Genomic DNA, 27,230 nt, shown 5'->3' with positions numbered 1-27,230 from the left:
ATAAGGAGGACAGAAGGGGAAAAAGTTAAAAGAAATAAAAAAGCTGAAATATGTACAACCCAAAATGACTGTACACGGCATGAATTGCAAACATGTACTAGTAAAAAATAAAGATAGAATAATTACTGAAATTAGAAATTTCTCCTCACTTTGTACTTTTCAAATAGGAAAATACAAATTCTGGTCCCATGAATATAGTAAAATGCTAAGAATAATATTTAAAGGAAATAAAATATATGATTTGCAAACCTGTAGAGGGAAAAATGAACTTAAACTCAGTTCAAAAGACATTAGAAGGGGAGAAAAACATAAGTAATCTGTTAGCCAAAAAATAAAATAGTAGGAAAAATTCATATATATCGGTAATAATAGTGAGTGTAATAAAATGACTATTAATAAAAATCAGCTATATGCTTAAAACTATACACTAGGCATACTTAAAACACAGGGATATAGACAAGCTGAAAATGAGCCAAAGAAGGTATACCAAAGAGCATTGCATCAAAAACAAAAAGAGTGCCACTGCTATACTAGCATCATAAAAAACTAAATGAGGCAAAAATAATTATAAAGAATAAAGAAATCTTATTTAAAAATTGGAATAAATTATAAGGAAGACAAATTATCACAAACTTGTAGGTGCCTAACAATGTAGCCTCAAATATATAAAATGCAACATAAGTTTATAAAGTTCTGGATGCTCCAGAATATGGGTTAACATACATGTATCATTTATCTGGGCTACAGTTATATTTGATTCTCAACAGAAACTTTTGTAACAATAGAAGCTAACAACTCTGTAACACTCTGTCTTAAATAGATATTAAAATACAGAATAAGTTTAGAAGATATTCACAATCAGCTAAGACAACTGGCCTTGAAAAGAAAGGGGAAAAAACACCATAAGAAACTGTCATCTAATCCATCCATGTTTCTAGCCTCTGCCTCTTTGCCCAAAGTAAGATCTGACTCACTATAGTGCTGACAGAGACAGTTCTTTTTTGTACAGAATTACTGTTTCTAAGGTATATTTCTAAAATCTTTTTACTGACAGACAATACTAAAGCCACTTGTAGGTTCAGACCTATCCACACTGCTAATAGCAAGCCAGACTGAGGGAGGAAATAATGAACACCTCTGATCAGTAAACACCTATTAACTCAGCACTGTTATCCTCACTACCAGTAAAATTTGGGATCTTCATCCTGTCTTGTTTTTACCAATCTTCTGCCAAAGGCATTAATCTTCACTGCTGATTGACAGTTTTTAATAACTAGCTACTGGACTTCTGAACAATCCATGAACTCTGGTGAGTGTGCCCTACCTGCCAAGTAAGATAGCCTATTTTCTTAAGCTTCAGTATGATTACTGCCTAAACATTAATGCCTAAACATTATTCTATATATTTTCACCAGTGTTCAGGAAAATACTTTCAACTGCCATTTTTGTGGGTGAAAGCTTTAGCACACCAGTAATTTTCAAAGCAGTATTTTTGAATGCTGCAGATGTGCCTGCGTTCCATTTAAAACAGACCTCATTTGAGACTCTCTTGGCAGTCTACAGACTTCCATCTCCCATTGCATAGGCTTTTCACCAGACCTATTGCCCTTTGATACAGAATAGAACGACATGTGCCCTTTGCTCATAATTGAAGTTATCTGTATCCAGGACTCCTTAAATCTCCTTCTGCACGTGCCTGGAATCCACAGAACCAGTAGTTTTCATTCTCCAAGTTAAGTGGAGATCCTGAAGGTTTTTCTTTTTTCTTTTCATGCTTTTGTTTGGCAGATACACTGTGATGTCTTATGAATGTTAAAGTCAACTTACAGAAAATATCAGTGAAGCCATAATACTGAGTCTGAAACAGTGGTATTCTTAGGAGAGGCTAGGCAATAGAGGTGGGCCTTTCTATGTTGCAGTTCCTGCTTCCTAGGGCTGGTAGTACAAAGTGTGCTACTGGTTCTGCATTTGGGTAAGTGTATGCAAACCTGGGTGGTTGCACTGCTAATAATGTAGGCTGAACCAACTGGCCTTCTCTGATCAGGAATACTGCTTCTATCTTTCACATTATGAATGACCAAGCACCTGTCTATAGGTCTCCCACCACAAAAGTAAGAATTCTGCACTATCATTCCAATAAATTCTGTGCTGTCATTACAGGGTGTGGCAGGGCTTTGCTCACATTCAAAATATCTGCTTTGTTGAAATTACCTGGGTCCCCAACCATGGAACCAGTTGCAATAATTTCCTTTTACTTGACAACTCTTCCTGCAGATTTCTGGGAGAGAATTTCATCTTCTTGAGGTCACTATCTATGTTGCTCCTCTTACTCTTCTTCAAATGGAAAACTTTGAGAAACTCTTCACAGTCTTTATATATGTACAGAGGAATTTCATCTCTCTGTAATCATGCTTTCCATCACTTCCTTCACATTTTGTCCACTGAAAGGGTGCAACATACATATTAGAATACACAAACCACATCAAGACTTCACATATTTAACCCCTGGTACTTCTTGCCCAGGATGATCTTTGGGGCTGCATATACAGGACTGCGACAAGATATTTCTAGTTCCTCACCAACAATAAATTCAACGCTGAATCCAAAATCTGCTAACAACATTCTCGACTGCAGCTGTGTGTGTGCTATCCCCTTATTATGGGAGTATTGCACGGAATCTTGTCTACTTTTAGCTCTTGGTTCTCTTTTGTCCATTCTTCCACAGGTAAGAAATACTCATACATCTCACCATCTTTTGCATATTCCATTATTAGTAAAGTTCTTTTTCAGTTTCTATAACTTCAGACAACTGCATTGTATTGGAATGATTTAAAATCTTCATTATCTTATTTCTCTGAGGAACTCCTAGAGTTTTGCTTGATTCAATGAACTTTTCTTGTTTTAACTGCAACTTCAGTGCCTGTGATGATATGTAAGCCCAATTTCACTTCTCCATAGCTCCCTTCAACAATTATTTTCAATAGTCTATATTTTTCAATGTGACTTTGACTGTGAGACTGCTGATCTAGAATGAGGCAGCTGTCTTTAACGTTATGAATCATCGAGCACCTATCTATAGTAGGTCTTTCACTGCAAAAGTAAGGTTTCAGTTTTTCAGTAAGGTTTCATTTTTCCAACCAATGATGTGCTGCCACAACAAGGCATGGCAGGGCTTTGCTTGCACTCAGGAATATTTTCTTTGTCAAAATTACTTGGGTCTCCAAGGATGGAACCAGTTGCAATGATTTTCTTGCACTTGAAAGCTCTTCTTGTAGATTTCTGGAAATTTCATCTTCCTGTCTTCTGATGGGAAACAGCTGGTCCAGCATGGTCAGTGTGTGGTCAGAGTCTTGCTAAAAGACAAGCTTGAGCTAAATCCATAGTCCTGTTTTATTTTATTGTTTATTTTATTTTTGATACAGTATTATATCAAATCTCTAAATTGCCCAATCTGGTCTCAAACTTTCATTCTCTTGCCTCAGTCTCCTGGAGTGCTGGGATTATAAGGCATGAATTACCATTCCAAATTCAATGGTAGTTTTTAGTTGAAGGCCACTCTGTATAATTTGGGGGAAAAATCATTTCATAATTAACTTATGACTAGGGCTTGTCTGAGGCCTACTATCTTGCCATGTGAGCCAGGTATATTAGATGGAAACATAAATCTGTGTGCCTCTGGGCACAATTGAGACCTCAATGTTCCCATGATGCTACAATGCTCTAGGGGAAGATTACACCAGTTGAAGACATTCTGGTTCCTTAGTAATAAAAAAAAAAAAAACAATTTCACCTGCATCAAAGGATGAACATGAATCTGCCAACTCTGCCTATTGTCCTCATCAACATAAAATCCTCATTAGTTTAATATCACCCTCTGAGTCATTTGAAGTGATTCTCAAGATAAGATCCTTTTCAGCACAAGACCACCATTTTCTGAATCATCCAATAATCCCCTCACCATTTTCCTCAGTGTAAATGTGATCAATAAATACCAAGATTCTGGCTACCTCATGGCCTTTTATTCCCCAAGAACAACTGGCCATTCCAGATCCCTACTCCATTACTATTTGTCTCTTGCTCTTTCTTTTTGCTGTGCATAGTGACACCTTGTAGAAAATTGGGGATTCACTGCAAGGGTCCCCAATAGCTTTCGACTTTTTCTCCTGTTTCCAAAACACTTTTCTCATTATTTCTCTTGCCATATTCTGCTAGTGAGTTATGCACATGTCTGTCTTCCCAGTTAGTCTATGAACTAAGTAGATCTGTCACAATGTCTTTTTCATTTTTGTGACTTTGGCATCTAGAAACTGATGCACCACCACCATAATTGTACCATAATCTATACTAGGGCAAGAACCTTTCACTAGAGAGTGCTGCACACTCGGTCACTTGAAGAGGTATAGAAATTAAAAAGACTTTGTAATTTTTGACAGTCTCCTTTATTTCAGTGGGAACCTGAGAGAGCAGACATACTTTTTGACAGAATTTACTGATATTTTAGTATAGACATTCATCTTAGTCGTAGGTTTTTTTCTCCTCATCTTGACCTTGGGCTATTACTATATTTTATTTGGTCAACAAGAGAATATGTAGGAGAGGGATGTTAGCCTAACAACAGTAAAATGGACAAAAATATAGCTTTCTGTCATGTTTTGTATCTAGATATCCTAACCATATTGCTGATAGGTAGAGATTTTGGGAGCTGGTAGGAACTAGGGCATGTGATGCTGGGATTAAGGGTGTGTAGTACAAAATTAGTACTCTAGTTGGAATTAGCACAAGGTATGGATAATGGAAGTCCCCACCCTGTGGGTGAGTGGCACCAATCAATAGGTTTATAATCTGGGTGGAATATAAAGGCAGAAAGAAAAGGCAGTCTAGATGCTGCTACTTGCTGCCTTGTTGTCTCTTGCCTAGTTTGTCACAGACTATTTTTCTTCTGTGATACCCCTCTGCCATGCCAGCCTGCCTTGAAGCCAGCCAACTATGGACTGAAACACAAACTGTGGGCCAAAATAAACCTTTCCTCCTGTAACTCTGGGTGTCCAATATTTTCATTTCAACAATGAAAAAAAAAAAAACAATGACACTTACTTACATAAAAGTAAGGTAGAGCTAAATGCATGTATCTTGCTATAATCAGGTAAAAACTAATAGTTTTACATATATTTCTATTGTTTTACTTGGAGGCTTAATATACTCAAGTTCTTTAATGAAATTGAAAGGGTCCCTAATTCATTCTGGGAGGCAAATATTACCATAATACTGAAAGCAGAGAAAGACCCAACCAAAAAGGAAAAATACAGGCCAATCTAGCTAATGAATACAAATGCAAAAATCCTCAATAAAATACTAGCAAACAGAATGCAGCAAATCATCAAGAAGATTATATACCATGACCAGGTGGGATTCATCCTAGGAATGAAGGAATAGTTTAATGTATGCAGACCTATAAATGTAACACATATTAACAGAGAGAAAAAGACAAAAATCACATGATCATCTCAGTAGATTAAAAAAAAAAGCTTTTAACAAAACCAACACTGAGTCATGGTAAAAACCCTATAGAAAATCGAAATATATGCAATAGATGGAAGACATTAAATTATCACTATTCACAGATGACATGATACTTTACATAGAATACCCCCAAAACTCCACCAACAGGCTTCTAAACCTAATAATCAAATTCAGCAGTATGTCCGGGTACAAAGTCAACACTCAAAATTCAGTAGCACTCCTATACACAAACAACAAACTCATCAAGAGAGAAATTAGAGAAACCACCCTCTACATGATAACACAAAAAAATACTTAGGAATTAAATATAACAAATGAAGTAAAGATTGCAAATTACAGTAATCTAAAAAAAGAAATTGAAGAGGAATTCAGAAAATGGAAAGATACTCGCTGGTCATGAATAGTAAGAACCAACATTGTGAAATTGGCCAAAACTGTCATACACATATAATCCCAATCCTGATCAAAATACCATCAGCATATCTCACAGATGTACAGAAAATATTTCTTAAATTCAAAAGCAACCATAAGAGACGTAGAATAGCAAAAGCAATCCTGGGCAACAAAGGTAAGGCAGGAGGCATCACAATCTCTGATTTCAAATTATACTGCAAAGCTGCTATAATAAAATCAGTATGGTCCCGGCAAAAAACAGACCTGAGGATCAATGGAACAGGTTAAAAGATACAGACACAACTACAAACACACTCAGCAAGCTTATTTTTGACAAAGGAGCCAAACATGTTTACTGAAAGGAAAACAGTCTCTTTAATACGTAGTGTTGGAAAAATTTGCTTTCTAATGCTGAAGATTTACACTAGACCCACGCCTATCACCATGCACTAAACAAAGTCAAAAAGGATGAAGTGTCTAAATATTAAGACAGAACAGTAAATCTACTAGAAGACAAAGTAGGTAGAAATCTTGAGGACATGGGAGAGAGTGAGAATTCATGAACAAACACTAAACTGCACAAGAAGTACTTCAAAGAAACAACAACTGGAATCTTATTAAAAAGCTTTTACACATTGAAAAAAATCACCAAAAGAGTGAAAAGAAAACCCACAGATTGGGACAAGATTTTCGTCGACTGTCCCTCAAAGGACTTTTATCTAGAATGCATAAAGACTTGAAAAACATTCCCCATTACATTGCTTTGAAGCCTTATAATGTTTCCATTCATTAGTTGGAATGGTTTTATCCTGGGCTGTTTAATGAGTTTATTATCTGTGATAGTATGAACAACTATTTTTGAAGAAAACAAGACATTATAATAACCAGTGCTGATTTAATATCATCTTGTTTTGAAATCCTACCATACTTTTGTTCTTCTGTTTCCATTGGTTCTATCATGTAGTATCTTATTGGATTTTATCATGTGTGCTAGTATAAACAAATTTTTTTTGTCTTTTTCCTTTTTATCGGTACCGGGGATCAAACTCATGACTGCCTGCTTGCAAGGCAGGCACTTATGCCACTGAGCTAAATCCCCAGCCCCATATAAACAAATTTTTTATGGACAATGGTAACCATTGTTAGTTTTCTGTGATTTGCCCTGTAATACTTTCATTCTCTTCAATGGTTTTATACTATTTTGTTATGTTTGATACTATTGTGTATGAAGGTATGCTCAACTATTTCGAGGAAAGAGACATTATGGTAGCTACTGTTTTATCAGGTTGTCTTGTGGTGAAACACTGTGTTGCTTAAATTGTTCTATTCTGATCTGCTTTGTTATGTCCTTTTTTATCTTAATCTCTTTAAAATAAAAAAATTTTAAAAAAAGAAAAACATCAGGCCCCTCAAATTTGAAGACCCAATCCAAAAATGGGCATGTGAAATGAATACACAATTCTCAGATAAAGAAACACAAATGGCAAATAAATATATGAAAAAAATGCTCCACATCATTGGTCATTCAAGAAATACAAATTAAAACTACACTGAGAATATCATCTTACTCTAGAAAGAATGGCTAACATTAAGAAATTAGTAACAAATGCTGGTAGGGCTTTAGGGGAAAATGAACCTTTCTCCACTGTTGGTACGAGGGTAGACTTATACAACTGCTGAAATTGGTAAAACATTCCTCAAAAAACAAGGATTACAGGTTCCATTTCACCCAGGTATTCCCCTTCTGCATATTTTTCAAGAAGAATTCAAAACAACCTACCACAACAATAAATGTTCACCCATGTTGGAAACAACCCAAATGCCCATCAACTGAGGAATGGATGAAAAAGATGTGGTGGGTTGTTTGTTTTTGGTAATGGGGATCGAACTCATGTCTTGGTACCTGCCAGACAAGTGCTTATGCCACTAAGCTAAATCCCCAGCCCTAAGATGAGGTATTTTTATATAAAGAAATACTATTTGGCCATAAAGAATGATAAACTTGAAGCTTTTATAGGTAAGTGGATGCAATTAGAAACCACACTCATAGGTGAAATGAATTAAACTTGCATGTATAAACACCATATTATCTCATTAGTGTAAAAAACTGAAAGAGTAAGATCCAAAAGTTACAATAGATATAGTAAAAGGAAAATAAACTGCTCAAAGGAAAATTTTATTGCTTAATCAGCCTTATCTGACTGTATTTGCTGGCCTCAGCAACTACTTTGAGGATAACAACCATTGTTAAATTCCTCTCATTGCATTTTGAAATTGTTTTATGTTGTTGTTGTTGTTCCTTGTTTGTTCTTGATTTTTCTATTTAGAATTTTTTTAAAAAGAAAAACCACACGATATTTAAGCTTATGTGAGTAATTTATTTCACTCAATACTATGTTATGGCCTTAAGGTGCATCTATTTTCCTACAAATGACCTGTCTATATCTTATGGCACAATAATACTTTGCTGTGGGTAAATGCCATATTCTAATTATCCATTAATCTGTTGTACATGTGGGCTGCCTCTGAGATTTAGCTACTGTAAATTGTCTGGCTACAAACATGAGTTTGCATGTATGACTGTAATATGAGGTCTTGGGGGAAGAAACCGAGGAGAATGATTTCTATTTTTAGAATCTCCATGTTGAAGCCACAGTAGTTGTACTAGTTTACATTTCCACAACTCTGCAGAAATTTTTCTTTTTCCCCTCGCCTTCACCAGCACTTGACTTCCTGATGATGGTTATTTTTCCTGGAGTAATTTTGAACCTCAATGTTGTTTTCATTTCTTCTACTGGTTAGTGATGTTGAACACTTTTTTCACATAATTACATGCCATTTGTGTTGATTTGGTCTTTTATTTAGGGAGGCCTAAATTTTTTTTGAGTTCTTTACATATTCTCCACATGAGTCTTCTATATGAGCAATAGTTCTTGAAATTTTTTTTCTGATTGTGTAGATTGTGTCTTCATCCTGTTGGTTGTTTCTTTTGCTGTGCAGAGGCTTTTTAATTTTATATGATCCCCTTTAGTAATTCTCAGTACTTCCTGTGCACATGCGTTTTGTTCAGAAATCCCTTGCTTATGTATATGACTTATAAGAGTTTTACTCATTTTATCTCCTAGCAGGCTGTTTCTATTTTAACATTTAGCTCTTGGATCCATTTTGATTTTAGTTTAGCACTTGGTGAAATACATGAGTCAAACTCAGTCTTTTGCATGTGGATATCCAGTTTTCCCAACACCATTTATTAAACAGGCTATTGTTCCCTCAGTGTATATTTTTTGGGGGAAACAATTTGATTCACAAACAAAAGCATTTGGAAAAATTTTGTTTTTGTTTGCAAACTTTACATTGGGTGATGAACACAAACACAACCATCTTTCCCACACAAACACAAATGTGGCCATCTTCTCCAAAATCATGAAACAAATTAAGTTCATGAGTGAAATAAATCAAATACACAAGCTTACACACTGCATAGTGTCTCTCATTTGAGTGAGGCAAAACATGAAGAGAATAAGGATAAATAGAAGAGGACCAGGAGACGGATCTCTTACAATAAAGAAATGATCAAAAGGGAAAAGTGTGAAGGATTAGGAAGGGAAGGAGAAAAAAGGAGAATAAAGTTATGTCATGTACAGGAACCTAACAACCTCAATGAATGTAGAGATAATATGCCATAACTTAAGCTAAGATTAATAATATCAATTAGAATGAAAAATGAGATATGGAATTTGGAGGAGGAAAGGAGGGAAAGGAAACTGCAAAGGGGTTTTAAAAAGAAACAGGCTATGGTACATACATGTAAGCACTTCTCAAAGTGATTGTAAATTATACACATGTACTAAAAAAATAATAATTAAATAAAGTAAAATAGAAGAAATAAGTTCTGATATAACACAGCAGAGATAACTATAGTTTATGGTATAAAGATCTGGAAAAAAGAGCTCAAAGGCTCCAAATACAAAGAAATGATAAGCAAGGAAATGCTGATTATCCTGATTTGATCAGTACAGATGGCACATATCTGTTAAAAAGATATGACTCAATCAGAGAATGACCTAGAGGGGTATGTCTCCCTCCCTGGCTCATTCTTTCTCTCTGCTTCCAGGTCATCATGACAAGGGTAACTTCCTTCACAGAAGAACCTGCTACCATTTCTACATTGGAGCTTGACAGTCTTGGACTGAAACTTCTGAAATTAGGTAAAATAAACTTTTCCTTTAAATTGCACATGTCAGTTATTACATCTCATTGAAAAGGAAGCTGACTGAGACAAGCAGTAAAGTATAAATAATTATATGAACAGTAAATGGTATTGATACATCAATTAAAAGGAATAGACCAGCAGAGTAAAAGGAAAAATATTCCAAAAATGCTCTTCATAGTAAATTCATTTCAAAAACAATAACTTAAATATAAAGCAAAAAGATAAACAGTATTGTACAAACATTAATTTTTTAAAAACTGTCTTAGTTACTTTTTACTCGTTGCTGAGACAAAATACCTGAAGCCCAAAGTTGGGAAAGGAAAGGTTTATTTCTTACAGTTTTTGGAGGTTTCAGTCTACACTCAGTTGGCTCCAAGACAGGCGGGCATGGCTGGACCGCAGCTCATGGTGGCCGCCAACAGCAAACCGGAACCAGCAAAAAGCAAAACACACCTTCTTCCTGCCATTACATTACATCCTGGCTCCATCCCTATGTGGGTGGAGCACTGACACCATCAATCCAAGCACTAGACAATGAACCAATCACAAATACACAATGCAAACTCATGAGGCCTGGGGGACACAAACATAAACCATGACAAAAACCAAGACTTACTTTATTGAGAGAGTAGATTGTAGATCAAAAAAATATTGAGAGAAAAAATACTACATGATAAAGAAGGATCTATTTACCAGTAAAACAGAATAATTCTAATGTGTGCACAGTAAAACAAAAAACTTGAGAACTAAAATTAATCAAGGTGGCTACAGGAATAGAGTTGGAGAGCCTGATTTGCTCCACTCTCAGTATTTGATAAAACTATAAGGTAAAAAAATAAGCAAGAATTAGCAACAACAGAATCAACCAACAATAACAAGCCCAAATAATAAATCACCCAACAAGAGAAGAACATGTGTTTTTCTGAGTCTATGGACTATTCACCAAAACAGACCATTCCTAAACCCATAAAGTAAGCTTCAACCACTTTTTAAAAACTATAGTATTTTCTGAAAGAACAGAAACCAAAAATCAATACAAAAAGATAAAATTTCCAAACATTTGCAATTATTTGCAATTTCAAGTAACTCATGGGTCACAGAATTCTCAAGGAAAATTTTTAAAACTACACATACCAGAAAGAAAATGAAAGCACAAATAAAAAATATATGGAGGATCCAGTTAAAGCAATACCATGAAGAAAATTAATACTACTAAATGCATACTTTATAAGAGGAAAGGACCAAATCAATAATCTAAGTTCCTACTTCAAGAACATAAGAGAGAAAAAAGAGCAAAATAAACTCATAGCAGAGAGGGGAGGAAATAATGAACAGGAAAAAAAAAACAGAGAAGAAAAAATGGGAAATAAGTAACTAATTTTACAAAATAATCAATAAAACTTAAAAAGCATCAGTAAGACCGGCTATATGAACTACAAAAGAAAAAAACTAAATCAAGATGAAATAGACAACCAAAATAGTCCTGCAATTACTAAACTATTGAATTTATAATATAAAAACACTCATAAGATTAATCTCCACATGTAGGTGCATTCACTAACAAATTCTTCCAAAAATATAAAGAATCAACAGTTTCCATTATGTCTTCCAATTCACTTAATGAATTCACTTATCTAGATGGCAAATCATAAAAAGCTAATGAAAATTCTAAAACAAATTTTAAATGGAATCCATGCTTATTATAAAATATAGAACAATAACTTTTGAATAGGAGAAATTCCTTAAGATCCAGGATTAGGCAAAGAGTTCTAAGAGGCCGTAATAAAAGCATGATTTACAAAGGAAATACTAACAAACTAGTTTGTGTTAAGGACCCTATCAATTTAAGATGGTAAAATACAAGGAATAGAAGAAAATTAGTGCAAATCATATATCCAACAAAGAACTAGTTTCTAGAATATACAAGAACTCTTAAAATGCAACATTTGAAAAGCAAACCATCAAGATATAAAAGGGCTGAAACACAAACGATAATTCCATGAAGAGAACATATAGATGGCAAAGAGAGATGTTAGGTCATTAGTCACCACTGAAATTGAAATTATTAGTTTTTACTACAAAATTATCAAAATAGTAAGATGAATAAATATGAATACTATATCAATAATATAATGTACTGAAACTATGGAGAGATATAACAGTATTATTCACACATTACTAGTGTGTGAGTAAATATGAATAATATATCAATATTATAATGTACTGATACTATGGAGAGATGTAACAGTATAATTCTCACACTACTTCTATGGAATGTAGTTTGGCATTCTCTTATAAATCTATGTTTCTTGTTTTCTCTTTGTCTTTGTTTTTTTTTTTTTTTTTTTTGTCTTTTTCTTTTTTATCGGTACCGGGAATCGAACTCACGACTGCCTGCTTGCAAGGCAGGTGCTTATGCCACTGAGCTAAATCCCCAGCCCCCTCTTTGTCTTTGTTTTTGAAAGTTTTATTATCATGTGCCTTGGTGTGTCTCTAAGTTTATCATACTTTGAATTTGTGGAGTTTCTTGGATATTTATGTTCATGAACTATAACTGCTTTAGTAAAAATAGCCCAATAATAGCCAAAACCTAAAAATAAGTGAAATGGTTAAACTGTGATGTATCCACATCATAGAATGTTATTATGGTTTATATTGAAATGTCCTCCAAAAGTCATGTGCTAATGGCTTGGTTACTAGTTGATGATGCTTAGAGAAAATAACTGAATCTAATTTAAGCAAGTTAAGTTAATCCATTGATGAGTTCATTAGCTAAATTGCCCTACAAAGAGGTGGTGCTTACTTGGATGGAGCCAGTCACCAGGGGTATAGCTTAGAGAGGTTTATTTTGTCCCTAGTCCTTTCCTCTTTTAACTCTTTTACTTTTTATCTGATTCCCGGCTTATATGAGGTAAAGATATTTCTCCCACCACCTCCTCCCAAGTTGGTTTGCCTTATTTCAGGCCCACAGCCATACAACCAGCTATCCATGGACTAAAATTTCTGAAACCTAAGAAACTGGGTTTTTTGTTTTTTTTTTACTTTAAACTGTTTATGTCAGGTACTCCATCATAGGAATGCCAACAGAATACTCAGCAATGAAAAAGAAATGAACTACAGATATATAATCAGCCCTCATATTTATGAGGTCCACATCCAGATTCATGGAACCATGGATTGAAAATATTTGGTAAAAAAAGTTTTCTGTAATAAATATCTACAGACTTTTTTCTGCCATTATTGCTTGAAAATACAGTTTGCAGAGTATTTCAATGCAGTAAGAATTATAAGTAATCAAATATTATTTAAAGGATATAGGCCAATGTGTATAGGTTATATGAAAGTACTACATCTTCTTTTATAACAAACTTGAGCATCTACATATTTGTGAGGCATTTGTACAATTGGCCTTATTCTCACCAGAAAAAGAAATTAAATAAGGGACATCAAGAGTGATCTCAAAGACATCAAATTAAACATATAACAATAAATATGATATTTTTCACAATAGTTATTCATATACATACATACCTTGATTGGCCATAAATATTTCACTCACCTGAATGGTAATATAAATTTAATTAATGTAGAGAATAATGAACAAAAATTTAAGGATACATTCGTATAGCACCTGTTCTTGTCCCAATAGCCAAGATTTTCTGAACTGGATCAAAGGCTAAAGCTGTGGGCTGGTAAGGAAAACCATGCCGAACTGTCTGAAAGAGAACAAACAGTGCAAACAGTCATCAGGAAAGCAAAAACTAAAATCATAACACAGCCACTAGATGGCTAAAATTATGTTTTTAAAACATATATTACAACTAAATGTTAACAAGAATATGGAATAACTTAAATTCTCATAGGTTTGTTGGTGAGAGTCAAAAACATTTCATTTTATAACCACTTCAGAAAATGTTATGTAGTTTCTTTAAAACTAAAAATATAAAAATTATTTCATAGCCTTGTAATTCCATATGTGTATACCTGTGAATATTAAAAAGATAAGTTTACAGAAATGATTTGCTTAATTATTCATGTGGCTTTTTTTATAACAGTAAAACACTGAACATAGTCCAAGCACACATCAATGAGAAAATTTTTAAAAAACTTATGGTGTACATTCATACAATGAAATGATATTCTATAATTAAAAGATACAAACCACTAATAGATACAAAAATGTGGATGATTCCCATAAATATGCTAAGAACATAAAAAAGAATTCATACACTATAATCGCGTTTTGCAATAAGCTTTTAAAAAGCAAAACTAATCAATAGTGAATAAAATCAGAATAATGGTTACCTTAAGGACTGTGAAGGGGTATGAAAATATGTTAGTGAGGGAAGAATACACACACACATACATGGAAAGAGGTTTGGATTACAAAAATGTATAAATTAGTCAAAATTCATCACGGTACTTTAAAATTTTAATTTCTCAGAGTGTAAACCACATTTCAAATAAATATGGCAAAATTAAAGGAATTACAAATACACAACTGACATCTGCAACTTGAAACTGCATCCAAAAATGTACATAGAACAGAATAATGAATATAAATATAGCAAAATCATTACTGTCAAAACTAGATGATAATACACATATTATTGTTTATAGTATAAATTCTTTCAAGTCTTCTGTATGTTTGTGAAAGTTTTCATAATAACACAATAAAAAAGAGAGATTTAAGCTCATTATCTCATTAATAAGAAAAAATTAGTATAAAAGGAGGCAATGTCAGACAAGAATTAATTTTAGTATGAAATATGCTACAATTTTGCAAAGAATAGAAAACCTAGACAGGTCATAAAAAGAGATTCTGTATCTATTTGAACCAAATATTTATTGCACCAAAAACTGTTTTGTGAGCATATTTTAACTAAAATGTTGATTTTTAGCATTAAAAAGCAAAAAGATATAGTATGTAGATAACCTAAAACTTATCTTGAAAAAATGTTGCAAACAGTTCATCACATAACTTCCTCATTTTATTTTAAAGTATATATGACCATATATGGTTATTATATGATGAAGTTCCGTATCTATAATCTGTTTCTTCCACTCAATACATTTTATAAATACTTCCATAAAAATATATTTGTATGTATTTTAACCTAATTGAAGGTTAAACATATAACATGAATATTTCATGGTGTTCTTAATCCATTTCTTTTTTATAATCTCCAAAGAATTCTCAACTAAATTGGTATTGGAAAGGCAGTCTTTTGTCTAGTTTTTGACACCTATGAGAACAGATTTTAGAAATAAAACACGCTAAGAGCTAAAGCATTCAGGTATATGCAGGGATCAATGTAATGTGTGTAAATATCTTTCTCTGATGCAAGCCCTATCTATGTCACTTTGTTCTACTTAAGTGTATGAATCATAAGGATTATGGCTAACCTCACTGCTATACAGTATGGAGATGATATCCTATTATCCATGAGAATAGTAAATATAGTCTCATTCTTCTGTATGCTAGTGGGATAGACTTGCTGGCCATAGAGGAATGACGTAATGTGTTTTCCTGGAAATAATACCAAGATCCAATAGCAAAAGTGTCTGAATTTCTATTTCTTAAAGTTGGCATAGTGATATTTTTGCTATCCTCTATATAGTAGGAATTCTTCTCTAAGGCCATCAACCAATGTAGTGTTTTGCTTCCAAGGGATAATGAAAGCTGCATGGTATTCTACTTAACAATCGATAAAAATACAAAAAATGTTTGTGTGTTTTTAGTTGTTGTTGTTGTTACTGTTGTTAAGACGAAGTCTCATTACCTAGCTCAGCCTAGCCTTGAACTCACTGCTTGGAGCAATGCTCTACTTAGAGAAGACAGAACAAGATCAGCTTTAGACCATTTATGCCAAAGATTGCAAATTTTTAAATTTTGCATAAAATTCGTATGTTACCTAGAGAGCTTAAAGAAGAAAGAATTAAGAGAAAAAAATTGTTATATTCCATTGTTATGTGTGTTCCAGAAGTGGAACATTAAGCATGCTCCAAGTTATGTAGATTAGGCTGGCCACAAATTAGTGGCAATCCTCCTCCCTCAGGCCCCTCAGTATAAGGATTATAGGTATGCACTACCACATCTGGCATGTCATACTTTTTTTGTGTGTGTCTTTTTCGTTTTTATCAGTACCAGGGATCGAAGTCATGACCGCACACTTGCAAGGCAGGCGCTTATGCTGCTGAGCTAAATCCCCAGCCCCTGGCATGTCATTCTTAACATTTCTTAAATTTATTTGAGGCAGTTATTTCTTGATTCTAATATACTTTCTCACTCATTGAGATTTATAAATATAAAATTTTCATGAAGAGATTCTTACTCTTTCTGCAAAGCAATATGGATTATAAATATCAGAATATAGTTCCTCACCAAAAACAGAGTAAGTAAAAGCACTTCTTAGCTTATTCTATCAATCCCACATTATCTTGATAACAAATTTAGGCACACAATTATAGAACATTGTCAGCCATTAAAAATTATAAATAATTTTCACAAAAAGATATAACTGTGTAATGATCAGGATAAGTCTAATAAATATGTACAGTAACACACATTGATGACGATCTGGAGAACGTAAGCACTAATACATTGATTGTGGAAACATGAAGTCCTGCAGTATTTTGGGGAACCAGACTGTCAGTTCCTCAAAATGTAAAATAGCACAGGTACCATATGACCCAGTAATTCTGTTCTTTGGTGTAAACCCAAGAAAAATTAAAAATGTAAGTCTACAATAAACATTAGTATGAATTCCTATACCAGCCAAAAAGAAACTTGTCTAGTTTAATTATGAATAAAATGTAACATATCCATACAATGAAATACAGTATACTAATAAAAAAGAATTGAAGTAATGATATATATTACAACATGGATGTCACTTGAAAACTGTATGCTAATTGAAGCTAATCACACATAATTCCATTTATGTAACATGCACAAAAGAGAAAATACATAGAAAATGGATTCATATTATTGGTTGTATAGTGACAGGAGTTGAGAGAAATTGGAATTAACTGCTAAGTAATACGTAGCTACTTTTAGGAGTGATAAAATGTCTTAAAATTGATAGTGGTAGTTGTTGCACAACTCTGAATATACTAACAACTGAAATGTATACTTTAATCAGGTCAATTTTATGGGGTATAAAATATCTCAATTTGCAAGCAAACAATATTGGTGTCAAGAACAAAAAATTATTTAATTCCACAAAGTATGCACTAAGAAGTTGCACTCAATAGAATTATTAGGCTGATTTTAAAAGAATTAAGGTCATTAACTAGATTGATAAAGATGTGCTTCTTAAAAATGGATAAAGATAAACAATGGATGAAGGTTAACAAAGTTTGAAGACAACTCAAGTGGGGAAAAATTCTCAATTTTAGATAGAGTCAGAAACAGTTATGGAAATAGTATAATCTATGGCCATATGGTGAAGATAATGCAGCAAACCTGTTCATTAACAACAGAATACTAAGAAATATCTATCTTCTTTAAAACCTCTTTGTTTAACCTGTTTTGTTTTACTCTGCCTTCAAAATATTTCAAGGGATGAAATGAAATAGCCAACTGTATCAGTTATACAAATCTCTCTAGATATTTCATCAAAGAAAAATATGATAGAATTTGCTACAAATACATGTAAGGACTAGACATGTTACTCTGGCCATCTTAGTTGCTAACACAAATACACAACAATTGAAGATAAAGTACACAAATCTCTGATCATTGTTGATACTGCTAAGGAGCACTGCTAAAATACCTTTCACTTTCCTTTTACTTTTTAATCTGACAAAAATGTGTCCTGTTTGCTGAATTTAAGCATAACCCAGCTAGCAAGGAAGGCTGAACACTTCACTTTTAGATTGTTTATAATTTAATGTATATATATATATATATATATATACTAATATATGAGGCTACATACATAATATAAATATATGTATTATGTATGTATCCTCATATATTAGTAAATACAGAAGGACCCAGGTAAAACTGAGCACAGTACAATAAAGCAAAGATTTATATTGTGCACAGTTGTCCAGGTTTAATACAATCATAGTATTTTTTTAAAAAAGCCCAAAATGGCCTGTCAAAGACTGTCTATTGTTTCATCACTTATGTCAGCACATATTAAACCAGTTAAAGTCTACATTTTCCAGCCTCTTTTACAGGCCCTGAATAATGAATGAGAGCTGAAATGATATATACTGTTAACAGTAAAGGTAAATATTCTCTTATTTCTCTAGCCTTCTTACTTTCTGGAAAATACAAGGCAGGAGTTGGAACAGTCATCTCAGATTCTGAGATGGAAGCCTTATGTATAAGCCTTATAGTTAAGATCTAAAATGTCTCCCCAAAGTCTCTTCTGTTCAGAGGTGGGACTTTTGAAAATGACTAGGCCATAAGAGCACTACTCTCATCCTTGATGAGTTTATACTTGACTAAAAGTTAGGGCCTCATAGGAGGAGAGACTGTGGTGGCCGCAGTGTCTCTGCAGTGGTGGCAGAAGCAGAAAGTCATCCCAGCGCACCTCACCCCACCCTGGCCTGCAACAAGTGGTGTGAGAGGACAGAGATAAACCAGTAGAAGTGAAACAGAAAAGACTTTGTAACCACTGGGAATGTCCAGCTGTACATGGGACTGGGAGCACTCTCAGGCTGTCTCTGTTTGAGGGTGCCACAGCAACTGGGAGCCACCCAGGGACATATAGAAAGTTACTGGCTGAAGACTCTAATCCCAGCACCCATATCCAGGGGCCAAGATCAGCCCTGTACCCAGCACTAATCCTACTGCAGACCTGTTGTTGGATTACCCACTAGTTTTGGGATCCAACATAGGCCATACCACAGAACTGTAGACACAGAGGAATTTTAAAATTTTTGTTTCATCTTCCTTTTTTTTTAATAGTTGGGGTTATTTTGGGTTATTTTGGGTTACCTTTATGTTTTGTGTTGTTTGTCTTCTTTCTCTCTTCACCCAAATGCCTCTTGATTTTTATGATATTTTCATGTGAGTGAACATTGTCTCTTCTGCCCTTCTCCAGTTTCCCAAAGCTTGCATCATCATCCTTTACTCTCCAACTTTGCTTCTATTATATTCCTCTTTATTTATCCTTCTGTTTTACCCTTTGTAAATTTCTCCACCACAGAGTAAAATCACTATGAAGGGGAAGCTCTTTTCATATAACTTCCTGATTTTATGAGATTTTATTATATAACCACAGATCTTGCCCCTTTGATTAAAGATATCAAATTACTAGTTATCACCATTTGTCAGGTTCCAAGCTGTGCTTGATGCTATTGTTATTGCTAATTGTACTACTTTAGCCAGGAAGTCAAGCCTGTTGTAATCATTTGTTCTCCCTTATATGACAGCACTGTGATTATCTGGGGTCATAGCCTCACCATTGTCTAGTACCAAAGGTCTGAGTGCTGGGCCAGACAGCAACATTTAATAAATTGGGATGGAAGGATCTTAGAACAGACACAAAGACCAAGAACCATCTATACTTAGAAGAAATCTCTGAGAAACAAATACTTCCTAGGGAAATTTTACTACTAAAGAAAAAAGTTATCTACTGTAAGAAATTTGCAAGTATCCACACAGAAAACAAAATAAAAAATAGAAAATGACAAGACACAGAAACAAAATGCAACCCCAGACCTATAGCTTACCCACAGCCACTTTCAGAGGATAGGCTAGACAAAATCAGAAGCCACCCCCTGAATTTTCTGGATAGAAGCAAAAGTTTTAAAAAAAATGTATAACACTATACAGAAAATTAAAGAAGAAATAATAATCTCTGAGGTTAAAAAAAAAAGACATGATGATCATAATGAAAGACTTGCTCCACAAATCTAAAGAAGACACAGATTTTTAAAAAACAAATAAAAGGAGCATAAGAAAATAATGGAAACTATGAATGCCAAACATAGGAAAGAAATTAAATCCATGAAACACATTCAAAGCTATGTAGGAAATTAAAATTCCATTAAAACTTTGAAGAGTGACTGAATGAAAATGAAGACATATCAGATGTAGAAGACAGGATCACAGCAACATGAAAAGACTGCTGTTTTTTAAAAAACAGCAAAAGAAGGGCCAGGGATTTAGCTCAGTGGTTCAAGTGCTTGCCTGGTAAATGCAAGGTCATGAGTTCAATTCCCAGTTACCCCCCCCCAAAAAAAAAAAAAAACGCAAAAGACCATGGGGGGAAAAAAATCAAACAGCTGCATAATGAAAGAATAACAAAAGATTAACTGCATTCAATGAAAAAGCAGGAGTCACCATAAATGACATGAAAAATCTGTTCACAGAATTAATGGCAGAAAACTTCCTAAGCACTAGGAAAAAAAAATGAAGCATACAGATAAGATAGAGAACTCCAGGATCCCCAGGTAGCTGGGAGCTGCTGTGCGTTAGCTGAAGACCTCCACAGCGAACTCTACTTAGCTGTGCAGCCATGGGACCTTGCTTGGAGCCTGGTGAGGGCCTCCCAGTAACCCCAAGCAGCTGGGTAAATTCAGTAGGCTACATGGTGCAAGTTGAAGGCCTGAACAGGGAACTCCACTTAGCTGTGCAGCCTTAGTATATTATGTGGAACCTAGTAAGGTCCTACCCAAAGACCCCCAAGAAGCCAAGGAGCTTTGGCATGCAGCATCACACGAGCTGAAGGTCTGCCTAGTGTACTCCACATACCATCCAGCCTTACACATCACTCAGAACTCAGTAGGGCCCTGCCCTGTGACCTCAAGCAGCCGAGGAGCTTCAGTGAGTCATGTGGCATGTTCTGAAGGTCCACCCAATGCAGTCCACCCATTTGGGGAGTCTTTGAATATTACTAGGGACTCAGTAAGGACTGCCTAACATCCCCCACTCAACTAGGGAAACTCTCTGCAATACAGACAGCTATCCTCAATCCAAGAAACAACTGAGACTTTGGATTTAGCTGCCCCAGGGGAATACAAGCAAATTACAAAACCAAAGAACCAAATGCAATCACAAACCTGCAGCCTATCCCAAAAAAGCCTAGGAGACACAGAAGAAAATGTAAGCCACACACCTAAAATTCTGAAATGATAGCAACTAAAATAAAGAAACAACTCCAAGAAGATATAAAGGAACTCAGATCAGAAATAATCTCCCAGGTAAAAATTGAATTGATAAACATAATAAAAGAAATGCTAAAGACATTTTTAACAAACATAGTTAAAAAAAATAGAGGAACACTGCAAAAAGATGGAAACCTTGGAAAGACCAATATAAGAAGGAAACAATGCATGAAACAGATTAAAAGGGATATCTAGGAAATCAAAAATTCCATTGAAAGCTGGCAAAACCATCATAATGAATGCAAAGATTGACTTTCAGACCTAGAAGACAAGATTGCAGGTAGTGAACAGTAAAGGAAAGATCTTTGAAAAATAACAAGGAATCAGGAAATAATTCAATAGTTGCAAGTTGATGCAAAGAAAAGTAATTAAGATTAATAAGTATAAATGAAAAAAGAAGTTGATAACACAAATTATATCAAAGGAATATTTACAGAATAGCTGAAAATTTTCCAAACATGAAAATGGAAACTGACATACATACATGAAACATACAGAACTCCAATTAGGCATAACCAAAATAAAATCTACATCCAGACATATAATAATCAACATCCCAGAAATTCAAAATAAGAACAGAATATTAAAAGCTGTTAGAGAAAAGAAACAAATCACCTATAAAAGGAAAGCTCATCAAAATCACAGCACACTTCTCAACATAAAAAATGAAATTGAAACAAGCAAGTAGTGAAGTACTTCCAATCCTAAAGGAAAACAACTTCCAACCTAGACTGATGTACTCTGAAAAAACTATTCTTCCAAATTGATGGAGAAATAAGATACTTCCATAACAAAGAAAAGCTAAAGAACTTCATGATCACCAAATCAGCACTGCAAAGAATACTGAAAGATATTCTAGATACACATAAAAATAACTACAACTTCAAGAACATCAACGGAAAGAAACCACCAAGTAGCACAAACAAACAAAAGGGAAAGGTAAAGAATCAACAGGAGAAACATGACAAAAACAAGTTCATATGTATCATTTATAACCATTATTGTAAGTGGCCTCAATTTATGAATGAAAAGAATCACATTAGCAGAATGGATCAAGAAACAACATCCAACCATATACTGTATACAAGTAACCAAACTAACCCAAAAGGAAATTCACAGACTGAAAGCCAAAGCACAGAAAACAATTCTTCATGCAATAGGAACCCAGTAAAAAGCAGCAGTAGCTACTCTGTTTACAGGCAATGTTAGCTTCAAACCAAGAATGATCAAAAGAGACAAGGCCTCTACATACTGGTTAGGGGAAAACATCAAGAGGAAAAGATAATAATCTTAAATACATATGCACCAAATTTGGGAGGTCAGAGCAGAACAATGCAATAGGGACTAAGAAAACAATACAAAGAATTAACAAATCAAAGAGTTGGTTTTTTGAAAGAATAAATAAAATTGATAAGCCACTAAACAATCTTGCTTTGAAAAAAGGAAAGAAAAACTCAAATTTATGCAATAAGTAATGAAAAGGGTGAAATCACTACAGACCCTATGGAAATACAGAAGATCATCATTACCTACTTCAAAAACCTTTGCTGTCATAAGTCCAATTACACAGAAGAAATGGACAGATTCCTAGAAACACATAAATTATCAAAGCTGAATCAAGAAGATGTACAATTGCTGAATAAGCCAATTTCAGTTAATGAAACTGAAAATGTAATTAGAAACTACCAACAAAGAAAAGCCCAGGTCCTGATGGATGCGCTGCTGAATTCTACAAGACATTCAAGGAAGACTTAATGCCAACACTCCTCAAACTCTTCAATGCAAATTGAAAGGGAAGCAATTTCTCTTAGTTCCTGGAAGCAAGTGTTACCCTAATACCAAAACTAGAGAAAGACCCAACCAAAAAAGAGAACTATAGGCCAATCTCCCTAATGAACATATATACAAAAATTCTCAACAAAATATTGGCAAACAATGCAGCAAATCAAGAAGATTATACACCCCAACCAAGTGAGATTCATCCCAGGAATGCAGGGATGGTTCAACATACGCAAATCAAAATGTAATCCACTGTATCAATACAGCCAAAGATAATCACATGATCATTTCAATAGATGCAAAAAAAGCTTTTGATAAAGTCCAACACTCATTCATGATAAGAACCCTACAGAAAATCAAAATGTATGGTCTACCTCAATCATATCACAGTGATACATGTGCCCCCATGTTTATAGCAGCACAATTTGTAATTGCTAGATCTTGAACCAACCCAAATGCTCATCATCTGAGGAATGGATAAAAGAGATGTGGTATACTTATACAATGGAATATTACTCAGCTAAAAAGAAGGACCACATTTCGGCTTTTATAATTAAATGGATGTGACTTGAGACAATACTCATTAAGTGAAATAACTCAAATCATATATGTAAATATCATGTTAAATCCCTAGTGTCAGAAGCTGAAAGAGTAAATAAGATACAAAATCTTCAATAAATATTGTGAAAGAGTAAGAAAATGCTCAAAGAGGAAAAATAATTTAGGGAAAAGAAAAGAAGGAAGAGAAAAGAAAAAAGATAAATTTGCATATGTACACTTAGGATTTCTAAGACGATTGTAACTAATTCTGTTAGTTCTTGGAACAATACAGTTAATATCCATTGGCTTAGATCAATTTCACATGACTATATCTGGTAATCTATGTAAGATTTTTGAACGTAACTATGCAAAACAATAGAATTTTTTATGTTCCTATACCCTCGTTTGGAAAGCATGCATTGTTATTGGTTTGGGCTCTTTGTTACAGTTATTTGACTCTTGTTTCTTGTTCTTCTTATACTTTGTTTTTGTCTTTGCCTCTAATAGAGAAAGGATAGCTGTACATATATAGGCTTATATATGCCTAGAACTTCAACTAAGGCATTTTGAAGAGCTGATTTTATTATGTGCTGGTATGAAAACCGACATTGAAGAAAACAAGGCAAAATTGTAGCCACTGCTGACTTCCTATCATTTTGTTTTGAAGTCCAATAATGCTTTCATTCTAGGTTTTGATTGCTTTTAGTCTATTTTCAATGATTTAATTTCAGTATGCATAAAGGTATGGACAGCTAATTTGAAGAAAACAAGAGACATTATGGTAGCCATTACTGATTTCCTATTGTCTGGTTTTGAAGACCCCTAAGGCTCTCAATCTTTTGTTTTGATTGCTTTTATACTGTTTTGTTTTGTATTAACTTATGGTGTAAGAATGTATCGACAGCTATTTTGAAGAAAATGAGACATTAAGGTAACGACTGTTGACTTCCTATTGTCTTGTTTTGAAATCCTGTGTTATTTGCATTGTTTTGTCCTGATCTGTTTTGTTTTGCTTTGTTTTGTTTTATTCACTTTAAAATTAAAAACACAACTCCAATTAGTCATGACCAAAATTAATCCCCACCAAGGCATATAATAAGCAAGAGTCCAGAAATTCAGAATAAGGACAGACTATTAAAGGACGGTAAAGAAAAGAAACAAATCATCTATAAGGGAAACCCCACCAGAATCACAGCAGACTTCTCAAAACAAACTATTAAGTAAAGGAGAGCTTGGAGTGAAGTATTTCAGGTCCTGAAAGAAAACAATTTCTGACTCAGACTGATATATCCTGAAAAACTATCTTTCAGAATTAATGAAAAAATAAGATACTTCCATGACAAAGAACTGAAGAAATTCATGATCATGAAACCACCTCTAGGACGCATTCTGAAAGATATCCTAGAAAGACAAAACAAAGCCCACAATTATAAGAACACCAATAGAATGAAGCCACTAGGTAGGGCAAGCAATTGACTAGAGGGGAAAGACAGAATCAACAGCAGAAATATAATATAGCAAAGATAAGGCAATACATATCAATTATAACTATCAATATACATTTCACCAATCAAAGAAGCAGCCTAACAGAATAGATCAAGAAACAACTTTCTGAAAGTCAAAAGATGGAAAATAATACTCCATGCATAGGAACCCAGAAAAAAAGCAGGAGTAGCTATTCTATTTGCAAACAATGACTTCAAGCCAAGAATGATCAAAACAGATAAAGAATATCACCACATACTTGTTAAGGGAAAACTCCAACAAGAGATTACAATCTTAAACATATAGGCACCAAATACAAGCATACACGACTATATAAAACAAATATTACCAAACTTGAAAAATCAAATGAGCACTAACATATTATAATCAAAGACCTTAATATCCAACTGTCACAAAATAAAGCAACCAGACAAAAAATAAACAAAGAATTATCAGAACAGAACCACACATGTGAACAAATGGACTTACTAGATGTCTATGGAGTGTCCCACACATATCTGAGTATACATTCTTCTCAGCTGAACATAGGATGTTCTCCAAAATGGACAAGCAATTAGCTCATAGGATATACTTAAGTAAATGCAAAGGAACTGAAATTATTCCATGCATATTATCTGACCATAATGCCTTGAAATTGGAAATCAATGGCAGAAGAAACCATAAAAACTTCATAAACATAAGGAAATTAAATAACACCCTACTAAACAACTAAATGGGTCACAGATTAAAGAAGAAATTAAACATTATCCACAGTTAAATGATAATACTGATACAATAGACCAGAACTCATGGGACACACTGAAAGCAGTACTAATAAAGAAATTTATAGCTGTGAATTCTCATATCAGGAAAACAGAACAAGCTCAAATAAATAATCTTAACGTTGAAACTTCAAACATCTAAAAAACCCGTCAAGCCAAAAGCTCATACAAGGGAAGAAGTTATAAATATCCAAGCAGAAATTAATGCAATTGAGACTAAGAAATCAGTACAAAGAGTCAATAAATTGAAAAGTTGGTTCTTTGAAAGATCAAATAAAATCGATAGGCCATTAGGTAATCTTATCCAAAAATGAAAGACCAAAAGTTCATTCAATGAAAATTGAAAAGGATGAAATCGCAGCAGATTCTACAGAATTCAGATCAATAGTAACTACTCTGAGAACCTGAACTCTAATAAAATGAAAAACTTAGAAGACACGGATAGATTCTTAGATACAAATGAGTTAATAATGCTGAATCAAGAAAATATAAAAATCTTGAATAATCCAATATTAGTCAATAAAATCAAAGAAAAAAATTAGCAACTAAGAAAAATGTATGTGTCAACAAATTCACCCCAGAATTCTACAAGAACTTTAGAGTATATCTAATCCCAATATTCCTGAAGCTTTTTAATGAAATTGAAAGGGAAGCAGTACCCCCAAAGAAGCATTACCCTGCTTCTAAAACCAGAAAACAATCCAACTAAAAAAATAAGAAATAATGCCAATCTTCTTAATGAACACAGTTGCAAAAGTCCTCAATAAGATTCTAGCAAACAGAATGAAGCAAATCTTCAAAAAGATTATATTCTACAATTATTCCCAGGGATATAGGGATGGTTCAATATGTACAGTTCAATAATGTAATACATCAATCACATCAAACAGGAAGAAGGATAAAAACCACATGGCCACTTCAATAGTTGCAAAAAAAAATCATTTGACAAAATTCAACAATCATTCATGACAAAAAAAACACTAAAGATAATTAGAATAGATGATCTTTATCTCAATTTGATAAAAACCATGTATGACAAACCAACAACTGACATCATACTAAATGGAACAAGGCTGAAAGCTTTCACACTAAACTTAGGTACAAGACAAGGATATCCACCATCACTGTTCTTGTTCAATACAGTTATCAAAACATTAACTAAAGCAATTAGACAAGAAAAAGAAATGAAAGAGATATGGCTACAGAAGGAAGAAGTTAAATTATCATTATTTGCTGGTGACATGTTGCTCTACATAGAAGACTTCAAATACTCCACCAAAGGATTCCTAAAATTAATAACCAAATTTGGTAGTATAGAAGAATACAAAGTTAATATTCAAAAATCAGTGATGTTCTTGTACATTAAAAACAAACACTGAGAGATAAAT

At 33.9% G+C, this 27,230-nt stretch overlaps 1 protein-coding gene across 7 annotated transcripts in view; it reads right to left on the bottom strand.

Moving 5' to 3' along the window:
* Positions 1 to 27,230, bottom strand: part of Stxbp5l (syntaxin binding protein 5L) — a 375,791-nt gene that overhangs the window by 294,220 nt on the left and 54,341 nt on the right. For all 7 annotated transcript variants that reach the window (XM_063225050.1, XM_063225052.1, XM_063225055.1 and 4 more), the window contains exon 3: positions 13,745 to 13,842. In XM_063225050.1, coding sequence (XP_063081120.1) covers positions 13,745 to 13,842 — 98 coding nt within the window. The remainder of the gene's footprint in view (positions 1 to 13,744; positions 13,843 to 27,230) is intronic.

This window comes from Cavia porcellus, unplaced genomic scaffold (assembly GCF_034190915.1).
Source record: "Cavia porcellus strain 051 isolate PalLab524CR breed Dunkin Hartley unplaced genomic scaffold, mCavPor4.1 scaffold_15, whole genome shotgun sequence".
Classification (NCBI taxonomy): Eukaryota; Metazoa; Chordata; class Mammalia; order Rodentia; family Caviidae; genus Cavia; species Cavia porcellus.
This window is presented reverse-complemented; position numbering and strand designations above follow the sequence as displayed.